The 19,341-nt window shown below is 40.4% G+C and overlaps 3 protein-coding genes across 3 annotated transcripts in view; 1 reads left to right on the top strand and 2 right to left on the bottom strand.

Moving 5' to 3' along the window:
* Positions 1–1,748, top strand: part of gse1b (Gse1 coiled-coil protein b) — a 67,512-nt gene extending 65,764 nt beyond the window's left edge. Inside the window, exon 16 of the mRNA XM_080729942.1 lies at positions 1,128–1,748. Coding sequence (XP_080586068.1) covers positions 1,128–1,268 — 141 coding nt within the window. The 3' untranslated portion in view covers positions 1,269–1,748. The remainder of the gene's footprint in view (positions 1–1,127) is intronic.
* A 5,593-nt stretch (positions 1,749–7,341) lies between these two features.
* On the bottom strand, positions 7,342–11,814 carry gins2 (GINS complex subunit 2; the record flags this gene model as incomplete). Its single annotated transcript, XM_080729812.1, has 5 exons — positions 7,342–7,470; positions 8,607–8,733; positions 9,850–9,949; positions 10,902–11,016; positions 11,725–11,814. 5 exons carry the CDS (start codon positions 11,812–11,814, stop codon positions 7,342–7,344), a joined length of 561 nt encoding a protein of 186 aa, XP_080585938.1.
* A 3,311-nt stretch (positions 11,815–15,125) lies between these two features.
* Positions 15,126–19,156, bottom strand: emc8 (ER membrane protein complex subunit 8; the record flags this gene model as incomplete). The annotated part of the gene is made up of 5 exons (XM_080729810.1): positions 18,891–19,156; positions 18,224–18,300; positions 16,952–17,021; positions 16,755–16,849; positions 15,126–15,285 (listed from the first exon to the last, which is right to left on the bottom strand). The coding sequence occupies exons 1-5, from the start codon at positions 19,101–19,103 to the stop codon at positions 15,126–15,128; spliced, it is 615 nt and encodes a 204-aa protein (XP_080585936.1). The 5' UTR covers positions 19,104–19,156.
* Between the last annotated feature and the right edge of the window lie 185 nt (positions 19,157–19,341).

The following is a 19,341-nucleotide window of genomic DNA, read 5'->3' as shown; positions in this document are numbered from 1 at the left end:
AAAGGTGCAAAATAAGGGCAGATGAGTGTTGGTAAATAACATGACGACTACATGAAGTACAGTGCATTCTGATTTGCTCCCATGTTTGTTTTGAATATACTTTTTTGGGGGGGTATTTCCATTGTGGTCCTTTTCATTTGCCCCTATGTCCTTACACAATCATGATTATCTCTGATCCTCCATCAGATCCCAGGTTTCCTATGTTTGAGATCACTGACCTGCTGCTGCTTTGTTTTTCGCAAAGTGTTTTGTGCTCCTGCCTAACCTTTTAGCTCCTTTGTGCTAGGGCATTCACGAATAGTGATTTTTAGTATTAGAATTATTCAACCTCAAAGTATTCCAATAGTCGAATATTCGACAGGACTCGCCAAACTGTCAAATATTAAAGGAGCTATAGTCAACTTTTTCATTGTAGGTGTACATCCTAGTCTACAGACTAGGATGTAAACAAAGTACGGGCCCTGTAAATGTAAACAAAGGGCCAAAATGATTATTTTATCATTATTTTACGCTTTTTGTGGTCATTTTTTAATTGAAACACATATATGAAGCTTATTTTTTTATAAAATATTTTCGAAACATTATTTTTATTTTAGCATCCGTTTTTCAAGAAAAAGTTGACTATAGCTCCTTTAAGTAAGCAAGAGGCGAACATTGTGAAAATAGCCGATCTACATGCTCACAACGCCTCGCGTTGCGAGGCGTTGTGAGCATGTAGATCTGCTATTTTCACAATATTTATCTGCGGAACCGAGTCACATTAAATGTCATACCTACAATTCCAAGTGCTTGTCAGGGTGGGGGTCCCCAGTTCAAATATGTTTATTTTGGGGGTCACGGCCTAAAAAGGTTTGAGAACCCCTGGTATAGAGCATTAACAAATTCATCCACCAGGGGCATTGACAACTTTCTTATGACTTCCTATCTCGCCAAGCTTTATAAACTATATATATAAAACAATATATATAAAAAAAAGAAGCGAATATTCGACTTTAGAGAACAACGTCGAATAGTGACTTTGATATTCGGATATTCGGTGAATGCCCTACTTTGTGCTGTGACGCCGCTCTGTTTGCTAAGCTGCTGTGATGCCGTGTTGCTAACTGTGGTCCTGTGGTCCCGTCTAGGAGCTGATGTCCCAGAGACAGAAGCTGGCCGTGGAGAGGGAGAAGCTGCAGGCGGAGCTGGAGCACTTCAGGAAGTGCCTGACGCTGCCACAGACACACTGGCCCAGAGGGGGTCACTACAAGGGATACCCTCCCAGGTGACCCCCCTGCTGACCCCCCATGGCCCTCGGGGTCCTGGCCAGCCCCACTCTCAGACTGCCAGAGTTTATTTTTTATGGCCTGGTCCAACGTGACTCCACGGAGAAGAAGATGGACGGCTGGATGGGTGGATGGATGAATGAGTGAATGAATGCATGGATGTGTGGATGTGTGGATGGATGGATGCATGAGGAGCAGGACCATACATTGAAGGACAGACTGTTTTATTTTTGTTATTATAATTTTGTTGGCCAGCCAGGGATGGTGCCACGAGCCACTAGTGTCTGCCAACCCTACCAACCGTGGGATCAAGGAGAGTACTGGACAATGGGGTACCTGATGATGATGATCAATATTCACGCACGCACAAACACAAACGCATACACACAAATACACGTGTGTGTGTGTTCTCTACTCCAGTCCTTGCTTCTCTCAGGTTCAGTCCCCTGCATCAGTCACAGCTCTCACACAGACAATCCTGCCAACTGGGGAGTGGCGCCCCCTGGGGGGGACGGGATGTAAAAGCCCAACACTCCACCACCACCAAACAAAATGCCCCCTACCACGCCTCTGGCCAATGAGACTGATGTTACCATGGCAGCCACGCAAGGTCTTTTTGAACTGGAAATGCACTTAATGAAGAGAATGCTGAAGAACTACCTGGTGGTACTGTGTTACAACGAAGAACTTGTTGGAATTAGGGAAGAACGTAAGAAAAATGCACATTTTTGGAAAGAATAAAGGAAATGTTTTATTTCAAAATAAAAAAAAAGTTGAGAATAAGAATTTTAAAAGGTGCTTCAGCCTTGTATTGTACATAATATGAAGACTAAAAAAGAATTTTGTATGTTTTTATTACTTTAATCATTGTTCTTTTAAAAGAAAAAAAAAAAGCCTGCCATTTTTATATGTTAATGCTTTTCGGGGTGGGAAAAGAAAGCCTTGCTTTTAGTGTTTGTACTGCTGCTGGCCAGAACAGCTCTATTTGAGGTGCGTTAACAGAGAGACAGAGAGAAAACAAAACTGTACTCTCTCTACTCCTCTCTCCCTCTCCTCCTCCAGCGCTCTGTTCGACTGAGACCCAGCGACAGCCCCTCCGGCCTCCGAGCTCAGCCAAGCTTTACTCAGAGGTCTCTCATACAATAGCTCCTGCCCCTGGCCCTCTATTATCACCTTCTGTCCCTCAGCAGCACTGTGTTTCTCTCTCTGGTCTTACTTCCCAAGTAAACCGTGTCGGACCTCTTCTGGTCAGTTATAGTTCCTGTTTAGTGACGCCATGTATCACAATTGCTCCTGGCTGGACTAGGTGTTATGTCTGATTTATACTTTGTTGAACATCGTGTCACACATTGGGAAAAAAGCACATCTACATGCTCTGATCTTGTAGATTCTCCTTTTTCTTATGCACGCCACCAGCGGGCAACTAAGTATAAATCGGCCTTAGCCTATGAATTTCTTCAACATGGACACGTGATCGACCACCACAGACCATCACAGTCCTTTGATTTGTATACATTGATTTGTATGCATCAATCATCCTTTACCTGAGGTGGAACATTTATGATTGAGCTCTGTGTTCATTTAATTCTGAGAGTGTACAAATGTAACCAAATGGATTTGATTACATTTGTACACTCACACTCAAGAGTTTAAAGAAATACTGAGGATTTGACTGTGACTTGAATACATAAGAACAGTGTAATAGGCCTACAGTAGCCAGCTAAATGGGGCTGATAAAAATGCATGTTCTTTGTTGACCTCTTGAAACTTGACCTCATACTCTTCAACATTATACTGCAGCAGACCCAGAAATCACCAATATTATACTTATTAGCAAATCAATATGCCTTACAAGATACTAGCCCTCTGCAGCAGCCATAAAATATAGTGCCAAAAGATATGTCATATAAGACCATTTTTAATGATTTGCTTTAAATCTAGCCACAATTAGGGAGCCAACTTCAGAACCATAATGGCCAACTGCATGCTTTTGACCCCGTTTCCTTTGGTGTCAAATTTGTGGAAACCTGCATTTGTCCTGGACCCTCCCATCCAAAGGCATTGAGAGGGTTCTGGTTTGCCAATCCTAGATGAATCATATGAGCTATAAGAGATGCTCACAGTGGTTCCAAGCTGTGCATCTACGATATAAAGCTCAATCTTAACATTGCTGACTACCAAGCCACTGTATTGGTCCCTCACGGTCTTTCAGTTGTCCTTTTTGTCTATCCCTCATTCACCCATTTAGTTTTGACCATTGCCTATAGAGTGACAGCACTGAAGGCTAATTTCTTAATTTGCCGTACGACTGTAAAAAACCTGATTTGTAAAGCTCAATGTGTCACAACACATGATGCGCTGTGAGCTTGTAGATCTATCTTCAGCGAGCAACACCATCGTATGACAGAGTATAAGTTAAAGCATAGGTTTGGAGCTCTGCACTGTAGCCTAGTGGCAGTCAATTGGCCCAGCTCAGAGCTTGACTGTGATTGGATTAAACAATAAACCCTCATGCACAATCTAGGTTTACTTTTCACCAATTTGATTTTATACAGTGCCATCTCCAGTATTGGTGTTATGAATGTTGGACTGGGGTATACAAAAGGGATGACACGTGAGGAAATGCATCTAAGAATGTATTTGGATTTCATTTTATACTTTTAACTATTTTTTTTTATTATTGTCTGCCCCTGATTCCTTAATCACAATGACATAATGCTGCAACTGCACCTTCCATCCACTGTATACACAAGTGTCTGAGGATTAGAATGGAATACATCAACAAGTAGTAGCTTCCCATTTGAACGTCTTCATCGATCACCATTTTTCCTATTACACGGCATTGTGCCGCATGTATGCCTTTTTATCACAATAGATCAGGGGTCTTCAACGGGGTCCGGGACCCCTAGGGGGTCCTCAGAGTTACTACAGGGGGTCCTCCAAATCTTTTTGTGATAGAAGCTTTTTTTCTCCTTTTCTATACAGTATTAACCACTTGAACCCTAGCGTCCATATTCTGAGAACTTTAGCCAAAAATAGCAGATCTACAAGTTCACAACGCCTCGCGTTGTGAGCTTGTAGATCGGCTATTTTTGGCTAGGTTTGGTGTAGAGGGGAGAAAGAGCAGACTAAGTACAGAATGAAAGGTCACGTTTATTAAGTATTGACGGTTCAAGTGGTTAAATATCTGAAAACACAAATTGACATGAATCCAAAATACACTGATGATTATCCTGTCAAACGATGAAACTATATGGAATCTATGAACAGGTTGTGGGGGTCCCTGCTTCATCTCTCTCTCAACTAAGGGGTCCTCGGCCTGAAAACGTTGAAGACCCCTGCAATAGATAGTACTCTGGTGGCTCTTTCATACAACGTGCACATATCAAGTCAGAAGCAGGCATGTAAAACTAGGAGCTATTACATGCAGAGTGGATGACAACTGAGATGTTTTTAATTGCACGTTTCAGAATTTCAGTCTGATCATATAACATAACATTATATTCTATAAATGAGGACCGACGCTAACGTGTACTATGAGGCCATGCATTTGAGCCATTTCAGACTATCAGAGGGATACCAAGTATAGGAGGCCATTCAAACAGCGCTAAGAGCACTGGCTATCGGTTAGCCACGGCACTAGTTCTCAAAGTGGGGTCCGGGGATCCTTGGGAGGGATCCGGGGGGTCCCCAGCTTAATGACTGGTAACTTTTGGGAGTGCACAAAATGGAGCCTTTTGTACACTCAAGAGTTGCTGTGGCCTACAATGCTTAGTAAAATGAGGGTCCTTGAAATGAAAAGAAGTTTGAGAATCGCTGAGCTAAGGAGCATTTTTACGTGGAGGTTTGCTGCCAATGAGCGAGGGAGGGAGGTTCAGTACAGTAAGACACCCAGACACCCTACCCTTTGTCTCCAACCCACGCACGCCTACGCAATAGCCCCCCCTACTCAGTGGAGGATGTCTAGATGCTGTGAAATACTGTTTTTAAAATGTACTTGTTTGAATTCATTGTAATGTAATATATTCTTTGTTGAATGTAGTAATTAGGTATTTATGAATATATGGCTGTGATTTCAGACAAAAAAGAATAAAATATTTGAAAAATGTGTGTCATGTGTCAAAAGGAAAATAAGCATTTGAATCCTTGTGACCGATAGTGTATGTGGTGTTTATTTTACAGAAATTCAGAAGATTTCCTTAGAGCAAACTTATAGACTATTTTACAAAAGGTCACACAGCAGAGAAATTAGCTTTACCACCTCATCTCTCTCCAGACGCTAATTGGCATCGACAAATGGATGCTTATGGGGAGGAAAAGCGTCAGTAAAAGCTACAACCGGTATAAATCTGGTTCAGAGGTTAGTGTTTCCCCATTGACAGCTCTTTATACTTTAAATTATAAGTGTCCTTAAGTTTGGTAGGCTGCGCTTGATTATAACAATCTTATTTTATGATCTACACACAGCCAGAAATGTGTATTCCAGATACATCTAAATATAAAAATGTATAATGGCAGCAAAACCAGGATGTTTGATGTGTACTGATAGTGTCCTAGTGTGAAAATGAACACCTTTTGTTGAAAAGTAATCAATACAGGAGCTGATACTCACTTTAACAGAGACACACAGAAAGTGTAGCTGAAATGTGTACATATTTGGTTTTCAACATCCACTGTCAAATGCACATGTATGTTGTCAGTCACAACAGAAACCATTCAACATGCACTGATGTCAGACAACAAAACAGGCCTCATCAAATGCACATATGGAGCCAAGCGCAATCGGTAGGATCGGCATGTAAACATTAGCCTTGAAATCGCTGATGTCATCGGTATATGCCCATATATTTGTGGCCATATATGGAGTGGTATGGGCGTATGTCACTGGTAGGCAGGTTTTTGAACTGTCTACAGTCCTTCTGACACACAGAGCAGACTGAAATTGTGCCATCTTTTTAGGCCCGTCCCGACTAAGGATTTGTAGTTGAATCTGATTGGCTAAATATTGCCTATAGAGCATCGAAGTGAAGTGTCGGAAGTAAACAGCCCATTCATTTTCACCATAGGGTTTATCATTATCAGCCACAAAGTCGTAGCAATTCAATTCAAACATTTGGTGTCCTACCCAATACCAGGCCAGGGTTGACGTTTCTCAAGGGAAGAGATGGGAGACCACCTCCAACCACTGCAGAGGTGCTAGTTCATTATATTGTGTTAACATACACTGTCTACTTACAAATTAGTTTTTATTTTATTTATTCATAAAAACTAAAAATCCTGAATTGGAGCCTTAAATGGTAATAAATGTATACATGCATCTCTGAATGGAATACGTACAGTACATTAGGTATCTTTGCTGTAGAGTCAATTACCTGTATGATTCCTTTCATTACACACACACACACACACACACACACACACACACACACACACACACACACACACACACACACACACACACACACACACACACACACACACACACACACACACACACACACACACACACACACACACACACACACACACACACACACACACACACACACACACACACACACACACACACACACACTTTGTTGCTTCAAGCTTTTCACAAAAGTTAAAGGAGTAGTTCACCCCCAAAATGACTTTTTTTCTATTGATTACTCAAACCATGGAGACTTGAGTTCAATAATATGTTTTGTATTTGTTGCATTCACAAGACATTCATTTGATAACAATAAATGTACCCCCATTGATTCCGGGTGGGTCCCATCCGGAATCAATTGGGGTAAATTTACCAAAACACATTTTTTGTCTTGGGAATGCAACAAATACAAAAAAATATTATGGAACTCAAGTTTCCATGGCTTGCAGTAATCAATAGAATAAAAAATCATTTTGGGGGTGAACTACTCCTTTAAGCATTCCGGCCTGAAGAGCAGTCTTCTCTATAATCCTGTTGTCTTATAAGGCACTGGGCCTTGATCCAGACAATTCCCACGCTCTGTCTGAGGTTTCCCCATCCTTGAAGATACTGGTTCGGTCCTGCCACTAAGAAGCCTGGGCAATTATAGTCCTTGGAGATTGCTGGTCAATAATCCACAGATTTTCCCTTACTGGCACCAGGCATTAGGTTGGAACGTAGCTTGTACATGCAGTTGAGGGAGTCGAGGAGAAAGGCACGTGTGGTGTTGATCTCCATCAGCGTCAGGTTGTCCAGCTAGAAAGGGAAACGGACAACACCATTAGGTGTGAAACATGTTCATGCCATCTATGGTTGTGTTCATAGAATGAATACATTCATTTTACTGCAGTCAGAAATGGTTATGATGCCAATTGCCAGGCATTTTTGTAATGGTTGTTTTATAGAACACTGAATAATGACAGGAGAAAAGGGCATGTCATGCAACACACATCAACATTAGCCATAAATCATAACTACCAGTAGAGGTCGCTAATATTCGGACGTTATGTCTCTCCTGGAGTTATAAGGGGGAGTCATAGGGCTCTCGCTGGTTGAGCCCCAACGTCCATATTCGGCTCAAAACATGTACAAATCTAAAGGTGCTCACCGCAGGGAAATCCCGCTAAGGCAAACGCCGATAAGGCAGACTGGGCAAATGTACTGCCCGGGTCTCCTACCGTAGTGATGAATAAAGAATTTTGAGCAATACAATGGTTATATGTCACAGTTATTGTCCACCACATTGCAAGCGGCGCGAAGGCCAGCGGAGTGCCGCGCGAGTTACGAAGCCGTGGTGAATGCAATCGTTATATTTATAGCCAGGCCGTAAGGCCTGGGCAAGCGCACGATAAACGCATGAATGGGATCATGAAACGCGATGCAGGTGAGCTCACATTTCACCATAACAAAAGGAGGTTTAGTACATTAGTTTGCCTTATCAGGACGTGCCCGCTCACCGCATCGTCGAAACAGCTTTCTATCTACCGATGAGCCCACTCGTCGGCATGTGTTAGTCCATATGTTTCTAATACATTAATGTTTACTCAAACTTCAACTTTTGTAACAAACAAAATAGCAGAAAAGCCTAAAGGTCTTGTATAAAACAAGATACAAATCATTTCTTAAGGGTTTTGGAGAGAAAATGACACCAGAAATGATTTGTCCACACTAAAATGGGGCCTCATGTGGCCCACGGGCCGCATATTGAATAGCGCTGCTTTAAAATCATAATAATGATGATGATCAGATCTGAGCCACAAATCAGAATTGAGCATTAAAGTGTGAATGTAGCATCTCTCTATTGTAGAGAGATACTTCCATATGTGCTCTCTGCTCGTAGTGGGAGGCAGAAAGCAGATAGGAGAGGAGACATAAAGTTAATAGCTGGTTACCTTGGCATGAGCCTCCTGCTGGTTGATGAAGCTGTCGGCGGAGAGGCGGAGTTTAGCAATACGTGTGTCCCAGATGTCCTTGACCAGCGTGCGGATCTCATCTGCTTTAGGGATGTTGTCAGACGCACTGCATAAACACACATAAGCCACACGTCATGGAAGTTACAGCATAGTAATGGCTCAGGTGGGGGGAAATATATCGACACTGTCGGGCAGAAACTATCATGTTTTTCCTTAAATTAATGTCCCATCATCGTACAAGAGTGTCAGTCAAAATGTGCGAAACTAGCAGCAAAGCGGTGTGAGCTTGTAGATCTGCTATTTTGAATGCATTTTGAAAGTGGTTGATTCTGTTTGTGTGCAACTGTGCATTATAAATATTGAACAGATGAAAAGTATTAACAAGAGCTTGTGATTAAATAACTAAACTAGATCCACTGGAGAACTGGTTCTTTATTCCATTCCCTGAAAAGTAACTGCTTATATACAAGGTTTCCACCTGAATTGCTTTGTATCATTCATTGTCTGTTACATTGAGATTTTTTGTCCAGTTGTTTGAGTGTTAGTCTCGTGTTTAGTTTAGTTTATTTGATCACTCACATACATTTATCAGTTCATACATCCACTTAGTCATTGTTACAGGTGATCAAAAGGAATAGGCTGAAGCTGAAAGCTTATGAATGCCTATCCTAGTATACATGGAGTAATTACAATGATTGGTTGTTGAAGTGTTTAAAATTTAAGGATACATCGGCCTATAGCAGATATGAGAAAAGAATGAAGAAAAGGAAGGGGGAAAAAAAACAGAACAAAAACAAAAACGTGGATCTGTCGATTCTGTCCCATTTAGCGCCACCATCAGGCCGATTTTTAAAAACATTTTTGGACACTGCTCCTACAGATTTTGCCCTAAATTCACGCAAAGCGGTGTATACAACATGTGACCTGACGGTCTCTTATCTCCCGATTAGGGAGTCTTACTGGTTTATATTAGGATAAATGTGCACAACTGAGAGGCTTCACATCCGCTTTATCATGATCAGAGCTTCTGTTCCCCAAACTGTATGACGGGAGCATTTGCAAATTGTGGGAGGCAACAGTCTGGCCACACAAGACTATTTGAATGTTGAATGTTTAACGGACCAAAATCTCTGCTGTACTGTAAAAACATTTGTCAATAAGAGATTCAATCAACTAACCAAACATGACTGTAAAAAAGTGAAATAGAGTGCTCTCTGCTTACTGGTTGAGGAGCAGTTTGGTCAGCTCCATGTAATATGGACTGGGAACAGGCGTAAAGGTATCCTCCCTCCTCTCCAGCTCCCGAATCTCCTCCAGTTTCTCTGCACACCACACACCAGAAAGAGAGCATTAGCACCAACAGCTGAGGCCATGGCTACACAGAGCTGGATATTTCATATATCCAGGTTTTTCAGATATCCACATAGAAAAATATCTAGGTCCACACGACAAAGATATCTAGGTCTAACAAGCACACACACAGTAAAGTCTTCACTACACGGATCCAGTGAAGCGGATATTTTTCAGTGTCTCCACTTATTTATCCGGATTGAAAAATATCCAGATTCACTGCCAAAATATCCAGCTTCGTGTGGCTACAAGCCCCAACAGCACCAAAACATTTCTAGATTCACAAATATCCAGCTCCATGTAGCCTTGGCCTCAAACCTGGGGTAAGTGAGAGTAGGGGTGGGCGATATGGAAAAATACTATATCACGATATTTCTCCAAGTGGTATCACAATACACAATCTTGTTCAATAACAGGGGTCTCCCTGACCGTCTCTTCAGCTCTATAATGAACAGAATGCTTTCTGGTGGGTTGCCAATTTCAGCCAAACAGGCCAAATTGCTACAATTTAAGTGTTTGAGTAGATTTCTTTGTCTGCTCACTTCTTTGTGTCATCACTTCCAATTTCACTTGTGAGTTCTCTCTCTCCAGAGCTGGAGAAACAGGGAGAGCTATTTGTATTTAACACTTATATTAACAAAATACTACAACACCTTTAACATCAGAGGAAAGGTTTGAAAAACTATATATCTGTCCATACACACATTGATTGATTGAAGACTTTTGCATAGGAAAAGGTACAGGACAGCACAGTTCACTGATACAAGGTCAACTAAAGGGATAAAGACCGCAAGAAAGCTTTTGGGCTTTGAGCTTTTTGTACTCAAGAGTTTTGTCATTTCAGTCGACTGTACACCATTATCAGTTTGATTTCAAGCGCTGTACAAACTGTATTACTGTAGGGTAAATATCTTTGCACCTTACCTACATCCATCCACTCAGGAGGCACAATTCTGCATTTCTGTCTCTGCTTCAAATTGAGAGCCAGCCACAAAGGAACTTCAACAGACAGCCCAGGGTTGAAGGGACCTAGGTCGCCCTGGTGACAGAAAGACAGGATAAACAAATGACTAGTAACGCTGCGTTGTGTCATTATCATTATATTGTTAAAATCTCAACCCTATTTACTACGACATTGCATATTCTGCTATTTGCAGTGGTGTAAAGTAACTCGGTATGTTTATTGACTGTACTTTAAGTGCAGTTTTGAGATATTTGCACTTTACTTGAGTATTTCCAATAGTTTTACTCCACTACATCTCGGATCCAAATATTGTAATTTTACTCCACTACAATTATTTGAAAATGTTGGTTAACTTATTAGTAACTCTGTAGGTTTGAATATTACAAAACAAAACATACATTGCTTGTAGATATGCTATTATGAAAGGTTTTTTTTTTACATATTTTTTGAACTTGTGAAATGGGACATTGTGCATAATGAGTGCTTTTGTTTTACTTTTGTACTTTAAAGTACATTTTGATAACGAATACTGTTGTACTTTACTCAAGTACATTTAATTCTTCTACTAGTATGTCTACAATATAGAATGGCAGCCGTATTGATACTTTACTAAAACAAAAACATATATAGTACTTTTCCACCACTGACTAGGCATAGTGTAACTTAAACATGTTTTTCCAGCACTGAACGTAACCATGTTTACATGACTCTCACAAACCGCAGGACCTGCTAAGTTAAATGTCTGATGCTGTGCCTCTTTATTAAACACCCCGACAAACTCACCCCGATCAAATAGATTTTGTCCAGACTGAAGTTTGGTATTATCTTCACCGTCTCCTTCTCGGCGAGGAATTCCACCTCAGAGGGATCCATGCTTCACTGTGTGTTAAACTGTTTGTTTTGCTCAACTTGCAAATGTTCCGCGCCAAAAAAAGCAGCCGGAACCGGAACATGTAGGACTATTTCGTCACCCGACACATGCGCAGGAGAGACAAAACAAAAGTGAAATATTGTGGTTGAAAAAGTGCATTTTTTTTTTTTTTATATTTTTTTAAGTAAAAGTATCAATCCTACTGCAATGTATAAATGCTCTGTACAAGTATAAGTTCGGAATTCAAAATGTAATTGAGTAAAAGTACATACGTATTGGCATCAATAAACAAAAAGCACCAAGAAAAAGTACAAAATGTTTGAAAATAGCAGATCTACAATAGCATCGTAAGCTTGCTCCGGAAATCTATATTTTCATTGAAAGCAAATTAAATGTAGATTTCCGTCTCGGTTTACGAGGCTATCACGAGACTGCTATTTATAAAAACAATTCTACTCATTCACCACTTGGTGTCAGTATTTAACAGTATTACTACTTCGAAACCTTACTACCCAATACTAAGCTCCTTAAAGGAGCTATAGTCAACTTTTTCTTGAAAAACGGATGCTAAAATAAAAATAATGTTTCGAAAATATTTTATAAAAAAATAAGCTTCATATATGTTGTTTCAATAAAAAAATGACCACAAAAAGCGGAAAAATAATGATAACATAATCATTTTGGTCCTTTGTTTACATTTACAGGGTCCGAAAAATGTAAACAAAGGGCCAAAATGATTATTTTATCTTTATTTTTCCGCTTTTTGTGGTCATTTTTTAATTGAAACACATATATGAAGCTTATTTTTTTATAAAATATTTTCGAAACATTATTTTTATTTTAGCATCCGTTTTTCAAGAAAAAGTTGACTATAGCTCCTTTAAGGTTTAGTTTATGAGCTATTACTATTATTAAACGTGTAAAATACCCTTACAGAGATTTGGACCAACCAACCAACCAAATTATGAATTATATAAGAATAATGAATTAGTAATAATCCTAATAGAAGCTAAAATAGATATTAATAGTTTTAATCAACAATATATTTCCCATTATGAATCAATGACAAAGTGCTTTCTGATTAAAAAAACAAAACATGGAGCTGGTGTTTGTATTCAACATAACTGATCCAAGACGCAATTGATCTCAAAAAGTTGTTTTAATCATACATTCAATTCAAACTTTTGTAAAAAACAATTGTTCTCACAATAATTTACAGTAATTATTAGCTCTGATTAAATTAAATCTCAAATACAAAGTTATTTCAGTACCTTTAAATAAACCGTTTATATAATCTATCAACTCTTTTAGAAGTGGTCAATTTATTCAGAATAAATATTATGGCCTAGCAAAAGCAAACATCTGCTGTAAAACAGCACATAATCTTGAACAGCTTAGTCTACCGTTGTGCATGTGAACAAGTGTCTTTTAGAGCAACAAACAATTACTTAGCAGTTAATTAGCTTGTGACGTCAAGAGTTTCTTTTAGGCGCCCCACACACATGTGTGAAACATCTTCTCCGTATCGTCTGAGAATGGCCACTGGGAACGCTGAACTAATGCATCGTCAATGGAAGGTTGTTTGGTGTTTTGTCGTTGCCGTGTCTCTTGGCCAAAAGACAGGCTGTGGTTGAGCTAGAGACACGGCAACGACAAAAAACCAAACAACCTTCCATTTACAATGCATTAGTACGGCGCCCCCAGTGGCCATTCTCAGACGATACGGAGAAGATGTTTCAAGCATATGTGCGAGTCCAGCCTGAGACACAGCACTGCAAATATACTCTGTAGTGTTTACGTTATGGCCATTACAGCAGTGCCCAAGGTGGTGTTCTTGGGATGCCAGTTCACTCAAAAGTGGCAGCAACAATGGCATGGTTATTAGAGAAACAAACTAAATCATAGAGAAAAACATTAGTCTTTAGTTACCCAATGTATTGCATAAGCAGCCTAGTACTGTGGGTGCATAGGCAATTTAGCTTCCAATGTTTTAGCTGTGTCAGTTAACGGTTTAGTTATCACAAAATAATTTTTCAGAACTTTTTAGAATCTCACCCCAGTGACAAATACACTAAATTACAAAAAAAGCAAATACACCTTTGCACTGCAGGAAAATAAACTAAACTAGAAAAAAAAAGCTTTAAAACAATCTAAACTGAAATTGGAAACAAAGTCTAAATGAAAAAACAAAGACGAACTCTTCTATATTTATAGTCCTTAAAAAACAGACCTGTGATGGGGTACACATACATCTCTCACTCAACAAGACTGCTTGTGTTCCGTATTGGGACTAAACTGAACAAGATTATAAGACTGATGCTTTTTCAGCTCTGTTGCTTTGCCTTTGAGAAGGGAACACTAAATCAAAAATCAGTAGCACGATTATCTTAAGACATTTATATAATTTATAATACCTCTGTATGGATAGTAACGCTGAAATAAGACGGCTGTGAAAATATATTTAACAACCCATTTAGGCCTAGAATTATTGACTGCTTTAACTATTGAAAAATAGCAGATATACAAGCTCACAGCGCGGCACCGAGTGGCGCGCTGCGAGCTTGTAGATCTGCTATTTTTGAAAAATGGTGAAAATGTGTGCACATATTTCAATCTATATTTTTCAAAGCAGACTTTTGTTAACTCAAATCTCTGCTTCTGGGGGGTCCCCGGAACAACATATTTTGAGATGGGAGTCCGCGGCCAAATACCTGTAATTTTGGGGGTCCTTGACAAGAAAAGGTTTGAGATCCACTGATTCAGAGGAAGGATTTAGAAATCGGGGCAAAGATATTCAAAGACTTGCACACATTTTCACGATTTTTCAAAAATAGCAGATCTACAAGCTCGCAACGCGGCACTCGGTGCCGCGCTGTGAGCTTGTATATCTGCTATTTTTCACTGGTTAAAGCATTCAATAATTCTAGGCCTAAATGGGTTAAACATTTCCCAAATTTATATTATGCACATAAATTAACTATGACCAAACACAAACTATTGCTGAAAACATCAAAGTTGCAATCGAAAAGTTGCATTCTGAAACAAAATAGTCGTAATCGCCCCAGTATCCCCTATACTGAGGGATAAACACTTATGCAACAGTGCATCTGGCTTGCCCTTATGAGATTTTGGCCTAACAGGTTAGTACTCTGAAAGTTCTCGTCAATGTGAGAAACTTTCTTACTGGAGCAAAGACTTTGTTATTCAGCACTTCCACTTGTATTCCTGTGCTACACATTCTGCAGCATCACGCATGCTGAATGGCAGCAATATACTGTATGACTTTATCCATCTCTTAGCACGTCTCCAATTTCTAGCACAGATCCAGCACAGCCTTGTTGATAACAGGGTTGGTCCAGTCATTCCTCAGGTCATCCAAGTGATTGTCAAAGTCAATCAGGTCGTCATGGGACCTGCTTTCTAGCAGAGCAGATGTGATCTTCCTCGCTTCTTGCCAGTCCTCAAAACAGTCACTGGAACACAGGCAAAAACCACCATCCATCACTCAACTGCAACATCTCCAATAATTCTACTTTCAATTGCTAATTATTGGAGATCGCCAGTATGGTCACAGCTATCAATTATGATCATTATTTTAATCAATTAAATAGATTAGTCTGATTAGCCACTTAAAGGAGTAGTTCACCCACAAAAAGTTTTTTTTTTCTATTGATTACTCATGCCATGGAGAGTAGAGTTCAATAATATTTTTGAGCGGTGGTCACAACGCTCCTATACGTGGCCGTGTGTGTGGGTATGCGTGTCTGTAGCCTGCAGTAACCTTTTCTGACCACACATGTTAAGGGAGGGGCGCTGTTGTTCAGACTCACATTCACACACACACACACAGCCTCCACCACGTGGCCGTGTGTGTGGGTATGCGTGTCTGTAGCCTGCAGTAACCTTTTCTGACCACACATGTCAAGGGAGGGGCGCTGTTGTTCAGACTCACATTCACGCACGCGCGCGGTGCGTGCACACACACACACACACACACACACACACACACACACACACACACACACACACACACACACACACACACACACACACACACACACACACACACACACACACACACACACACACACACACACACACACACACACACACACACACACACACTCCACCGCTCAGTTCACACGAGTGTGATTTTAGTTATTTGTCGCATTCCTAAGACAAAAATGTGATAACAATAAATTTACCCCCATTCGTTCCGGATGGGGACCAGTTTCGAAACAGGGCCCCATCCGGAATCGAATTTTTGTCTTAGGAATGTGACAAAAACCAAAAAATATTATTGAACTCTACTCTCCATGGCATGAGTAATCAATAGAAAAAAAAAGTCATTTTGGGGGTGAACTACTTCTTTAACACATTGCCTGCCAAGGGTTAAAAAAAATTCTATCTAAGAAATGTCAGGCTTTTTACAAAAAAATAAAATGAAAATTAAAAAAAAATTAAACATTTTTTGAAAAAAAATAAGCTCTCAGAAGATGTCCATTGCCCCCTTGCAGTTGTCAGAAAAATATAATCAACCCCAAGAAAAAACAATTTTTAGATTAACACACACAAACAATTACAGCATGTGGATGGTGGCCATTTTGGCGGCCATCTTGAAGAAGGTGTGCAGAAAGCTGATTACATGAATAACATTTTTATAATTTTTTATCAGCATCACAGGCTGCCCAGAGAGCAGTGAACACATTGCTGTCTCATATATTAGTGAACAGTGCCCCCCAGTGGCCAAAAATGGTAAAACGTATATAAACGTTTTTGGCAGGCAACAGCTGGGTACCCAAAAACGTTTATAAACGTTTTTGGCAGGGGATGTGTTAAGGCCAATGTTCACTTTAAAAAATGCATAGTATTACCATAACCCAATTTAACAGGGGTTAATTACTGACTTCAAAGTGTGTATGAACTTAAAACAGACACTTACGGATTGACATCTCTATTCTTCCACTTGTTTTCATGGTGGTCATAGATAAGTAAAATGGGTTCAAAACAGCTCATTGTCAATCTACTGCTGTCCACCTAAGGAACAAAATGGAGACAAAATGATGAGTGGTTTTGCGTCGCTGCATTTGTTAATGGTACAATGAACAATGTGTTCAGGTCTACATGGGTTTGTCCTACCATCACTATTGCTGCATCACTGAAGTTCTCTGAAATCCTGGCAGCAACTTTTTCAGCAAACTGGTTGGGTCTGCATGACAGGTGATAATAAACAGACAATAAACCTTGTGGGGTGGAAACCCTGCATGTTCAAAACATATCGTCACTGTCGGGCAGAAACCTCGTATCTCCAAGTTTCAAATGTAAACCTTTTTCAGCAAGCAAAGCCCTGCTTCATCATACAAGGCCGTCGCGCAAAAGTAGTGAAAACAGATCTACAAGCACACTACGCCTCGCAGCGCGAGGCGTTGTGTGCTTGTAGATCGGCTGTTTTCACTAGTTTAAATCATTTTTAAAATGACAAATGCAAAACGAACAGTTTTGGACATACAAGGTTTCCACCCGACAACGACGATATGTTACATTTCAGGAAATACATAAAAAAAAGAAGAAAAAAAGAAAGATACTGCTTAGACATAAGCTCTTGTATTTTTCATTTACTTTATTGAGACGGGAGTCACGGGACAGTGAAAACAGTTGAAGGGTGCATTTTTCCATTCCTTTTCCCGAGCTGAAAACAGCAAGGCTGCATGGCTGTGTTGTTGAACACATACACAGCTTGACATCGGGAAAGTTACACGACTCACCCGCCAAGGTGATGGCAACAATACTAATCACCGTAATCATAACAAAGGTAATGGAAATCATATAAAACAAACTAATGTACAAATCTGCAGTGATGCTGATGTGTTGATGGCTGCTGGGATGGCCCGTTTCGGATTCCGTTAAAGTATATTAATTCATTTGTCGTTCTATTTATTAACGGCTACTATTATGTAGTCTTACCCTGAGGTACAAGATGAAAACTCCTGTCCGGACCGGTCATACATGATAATGACGTTAAAGTTGATTGAGTTGGATACTGCTTAAGTTCTCCATCTAACATTTCCCTGTGTTTTTAGTTTACTGAAATAATGTCATGCACATTTTGTCCAGTGCATAGCCTACTGCAGGCCTTGCTGACAAGATTTAGGAGAGATTTTGAAGTTATTGCTCCTGAAATGATTGATTATTTGTATGGGGAAAAGCCATCATATAACATGCAAGTCAATGGGTGAGAAGTGGAGCTTGCCAGACCTTGGCCTGCCAGAGTGGAATAGGTGGGGCTTAGTGGAGGGTCCATTGTGTTCTTACAGTACATCGAATGTTTCTGCCTGACAGTCAAGAGCATTTTGAGCAGAGGATGTCTTGTCTTATAATAATAAGATTGGTGGAATCATGTGGTTGAGTTACCTGAAGTCCTTTGTCCGTTCATTCGCTTGGTAATATCCGGCTATGACGTACTTATTCTCTTTACACCAAGTATCAATCTGAGGGAAGATAAGCAGTCATGTGGAGTTAGTAGAAAGCACTACCTTGATAACTCAAAGCCCTGGTTTAATATCAGGCCTGTGTGACACCCAACGTGTTATTCCAGGGGGCCCCTTAATGCTTCAAGAGTCTCAGACTTGAAGAGTTAACATAAAAGTATTTTACAGTGTAGACTTGGGATCATCCATGGCGTTACAGTGGTTCTCAACCTTTCCAGGCTGTGACCCCCCAAATAATCATATTCTAACTGGGGACCCCCCACCCTGACGAGCACCAAGAGTTACATTTTGTACAACAAGGTTCTATTGTTAAAATAGCAGATCTACAAGCTCACAACGCCTCGCAACTATCTTCCTCTAAAATGTGACAATTTGGCCAATGTTTAACATTTTGGAGGCATTAAAAAGCATTTAAATTGTCACTTTAGAAATGTGCACATAGGCTATATACACAAACTGTAGGTTGGTTTGTTTACTGTTGAGTGAGGAAACAATGTTTCACATTAAGCTAATCATCCCAGGACCCCCCAAAATAATGTGGGGACCCCCCTGAGGGTTGAGACTCACTGATCTATCAGATGACAACTTACCAGTGTCAGAGCCACCTCCAGCATCGGCGCCAGGGCCAGAGTACCGTGGAACAAAGGGACGCAGTCCACACAGAGGACCGGGGCAGATGCACTGTCTTTCTTCTTCTCCTTGATCTTCTCTGCCACCAGGAGCCCATTCACGGCGCAGTGGGGGTACTTGGCAGCGTGTAAGAGCATTTTACAATACGCCTGGGTTGTCAGTATAATAGGCATGATTACGGTGACAATCTGTCAGGTCAGATCCTATGATCCTAAACTGTGAACTAGCTGGATAATGTGGGGGTCTTCTTGCTTGCTGCTAGCGTTAGCTTAGCTCACTCACACACCAGAGGAAACGTGTAGTCTACTTGTTGTACGGCAGCGGACAGGTTGGTGTTGAACCCTTCTAAAAGGTACATCTAACACGTCATGTTTACTACGATCCAAAACGGTGCTGTTGACTTTAAAAAGA

This window comes from Nannobrachium achirus (assembly GCF_963921795.1).
Source record: "Nannobrachium achirus genome assembly, chromosome: 7".
NCBI lineage: Eukaryota > Metazoa > Chordata > Actinopteri > Myctophiformes > Myctophidae > Nannobrachium > Nannobrachium achirus.
Note: the sequence above shows the minus strand (reverse complement) of the source record. Positions and strands in the feature narration are given on the sequence as shown.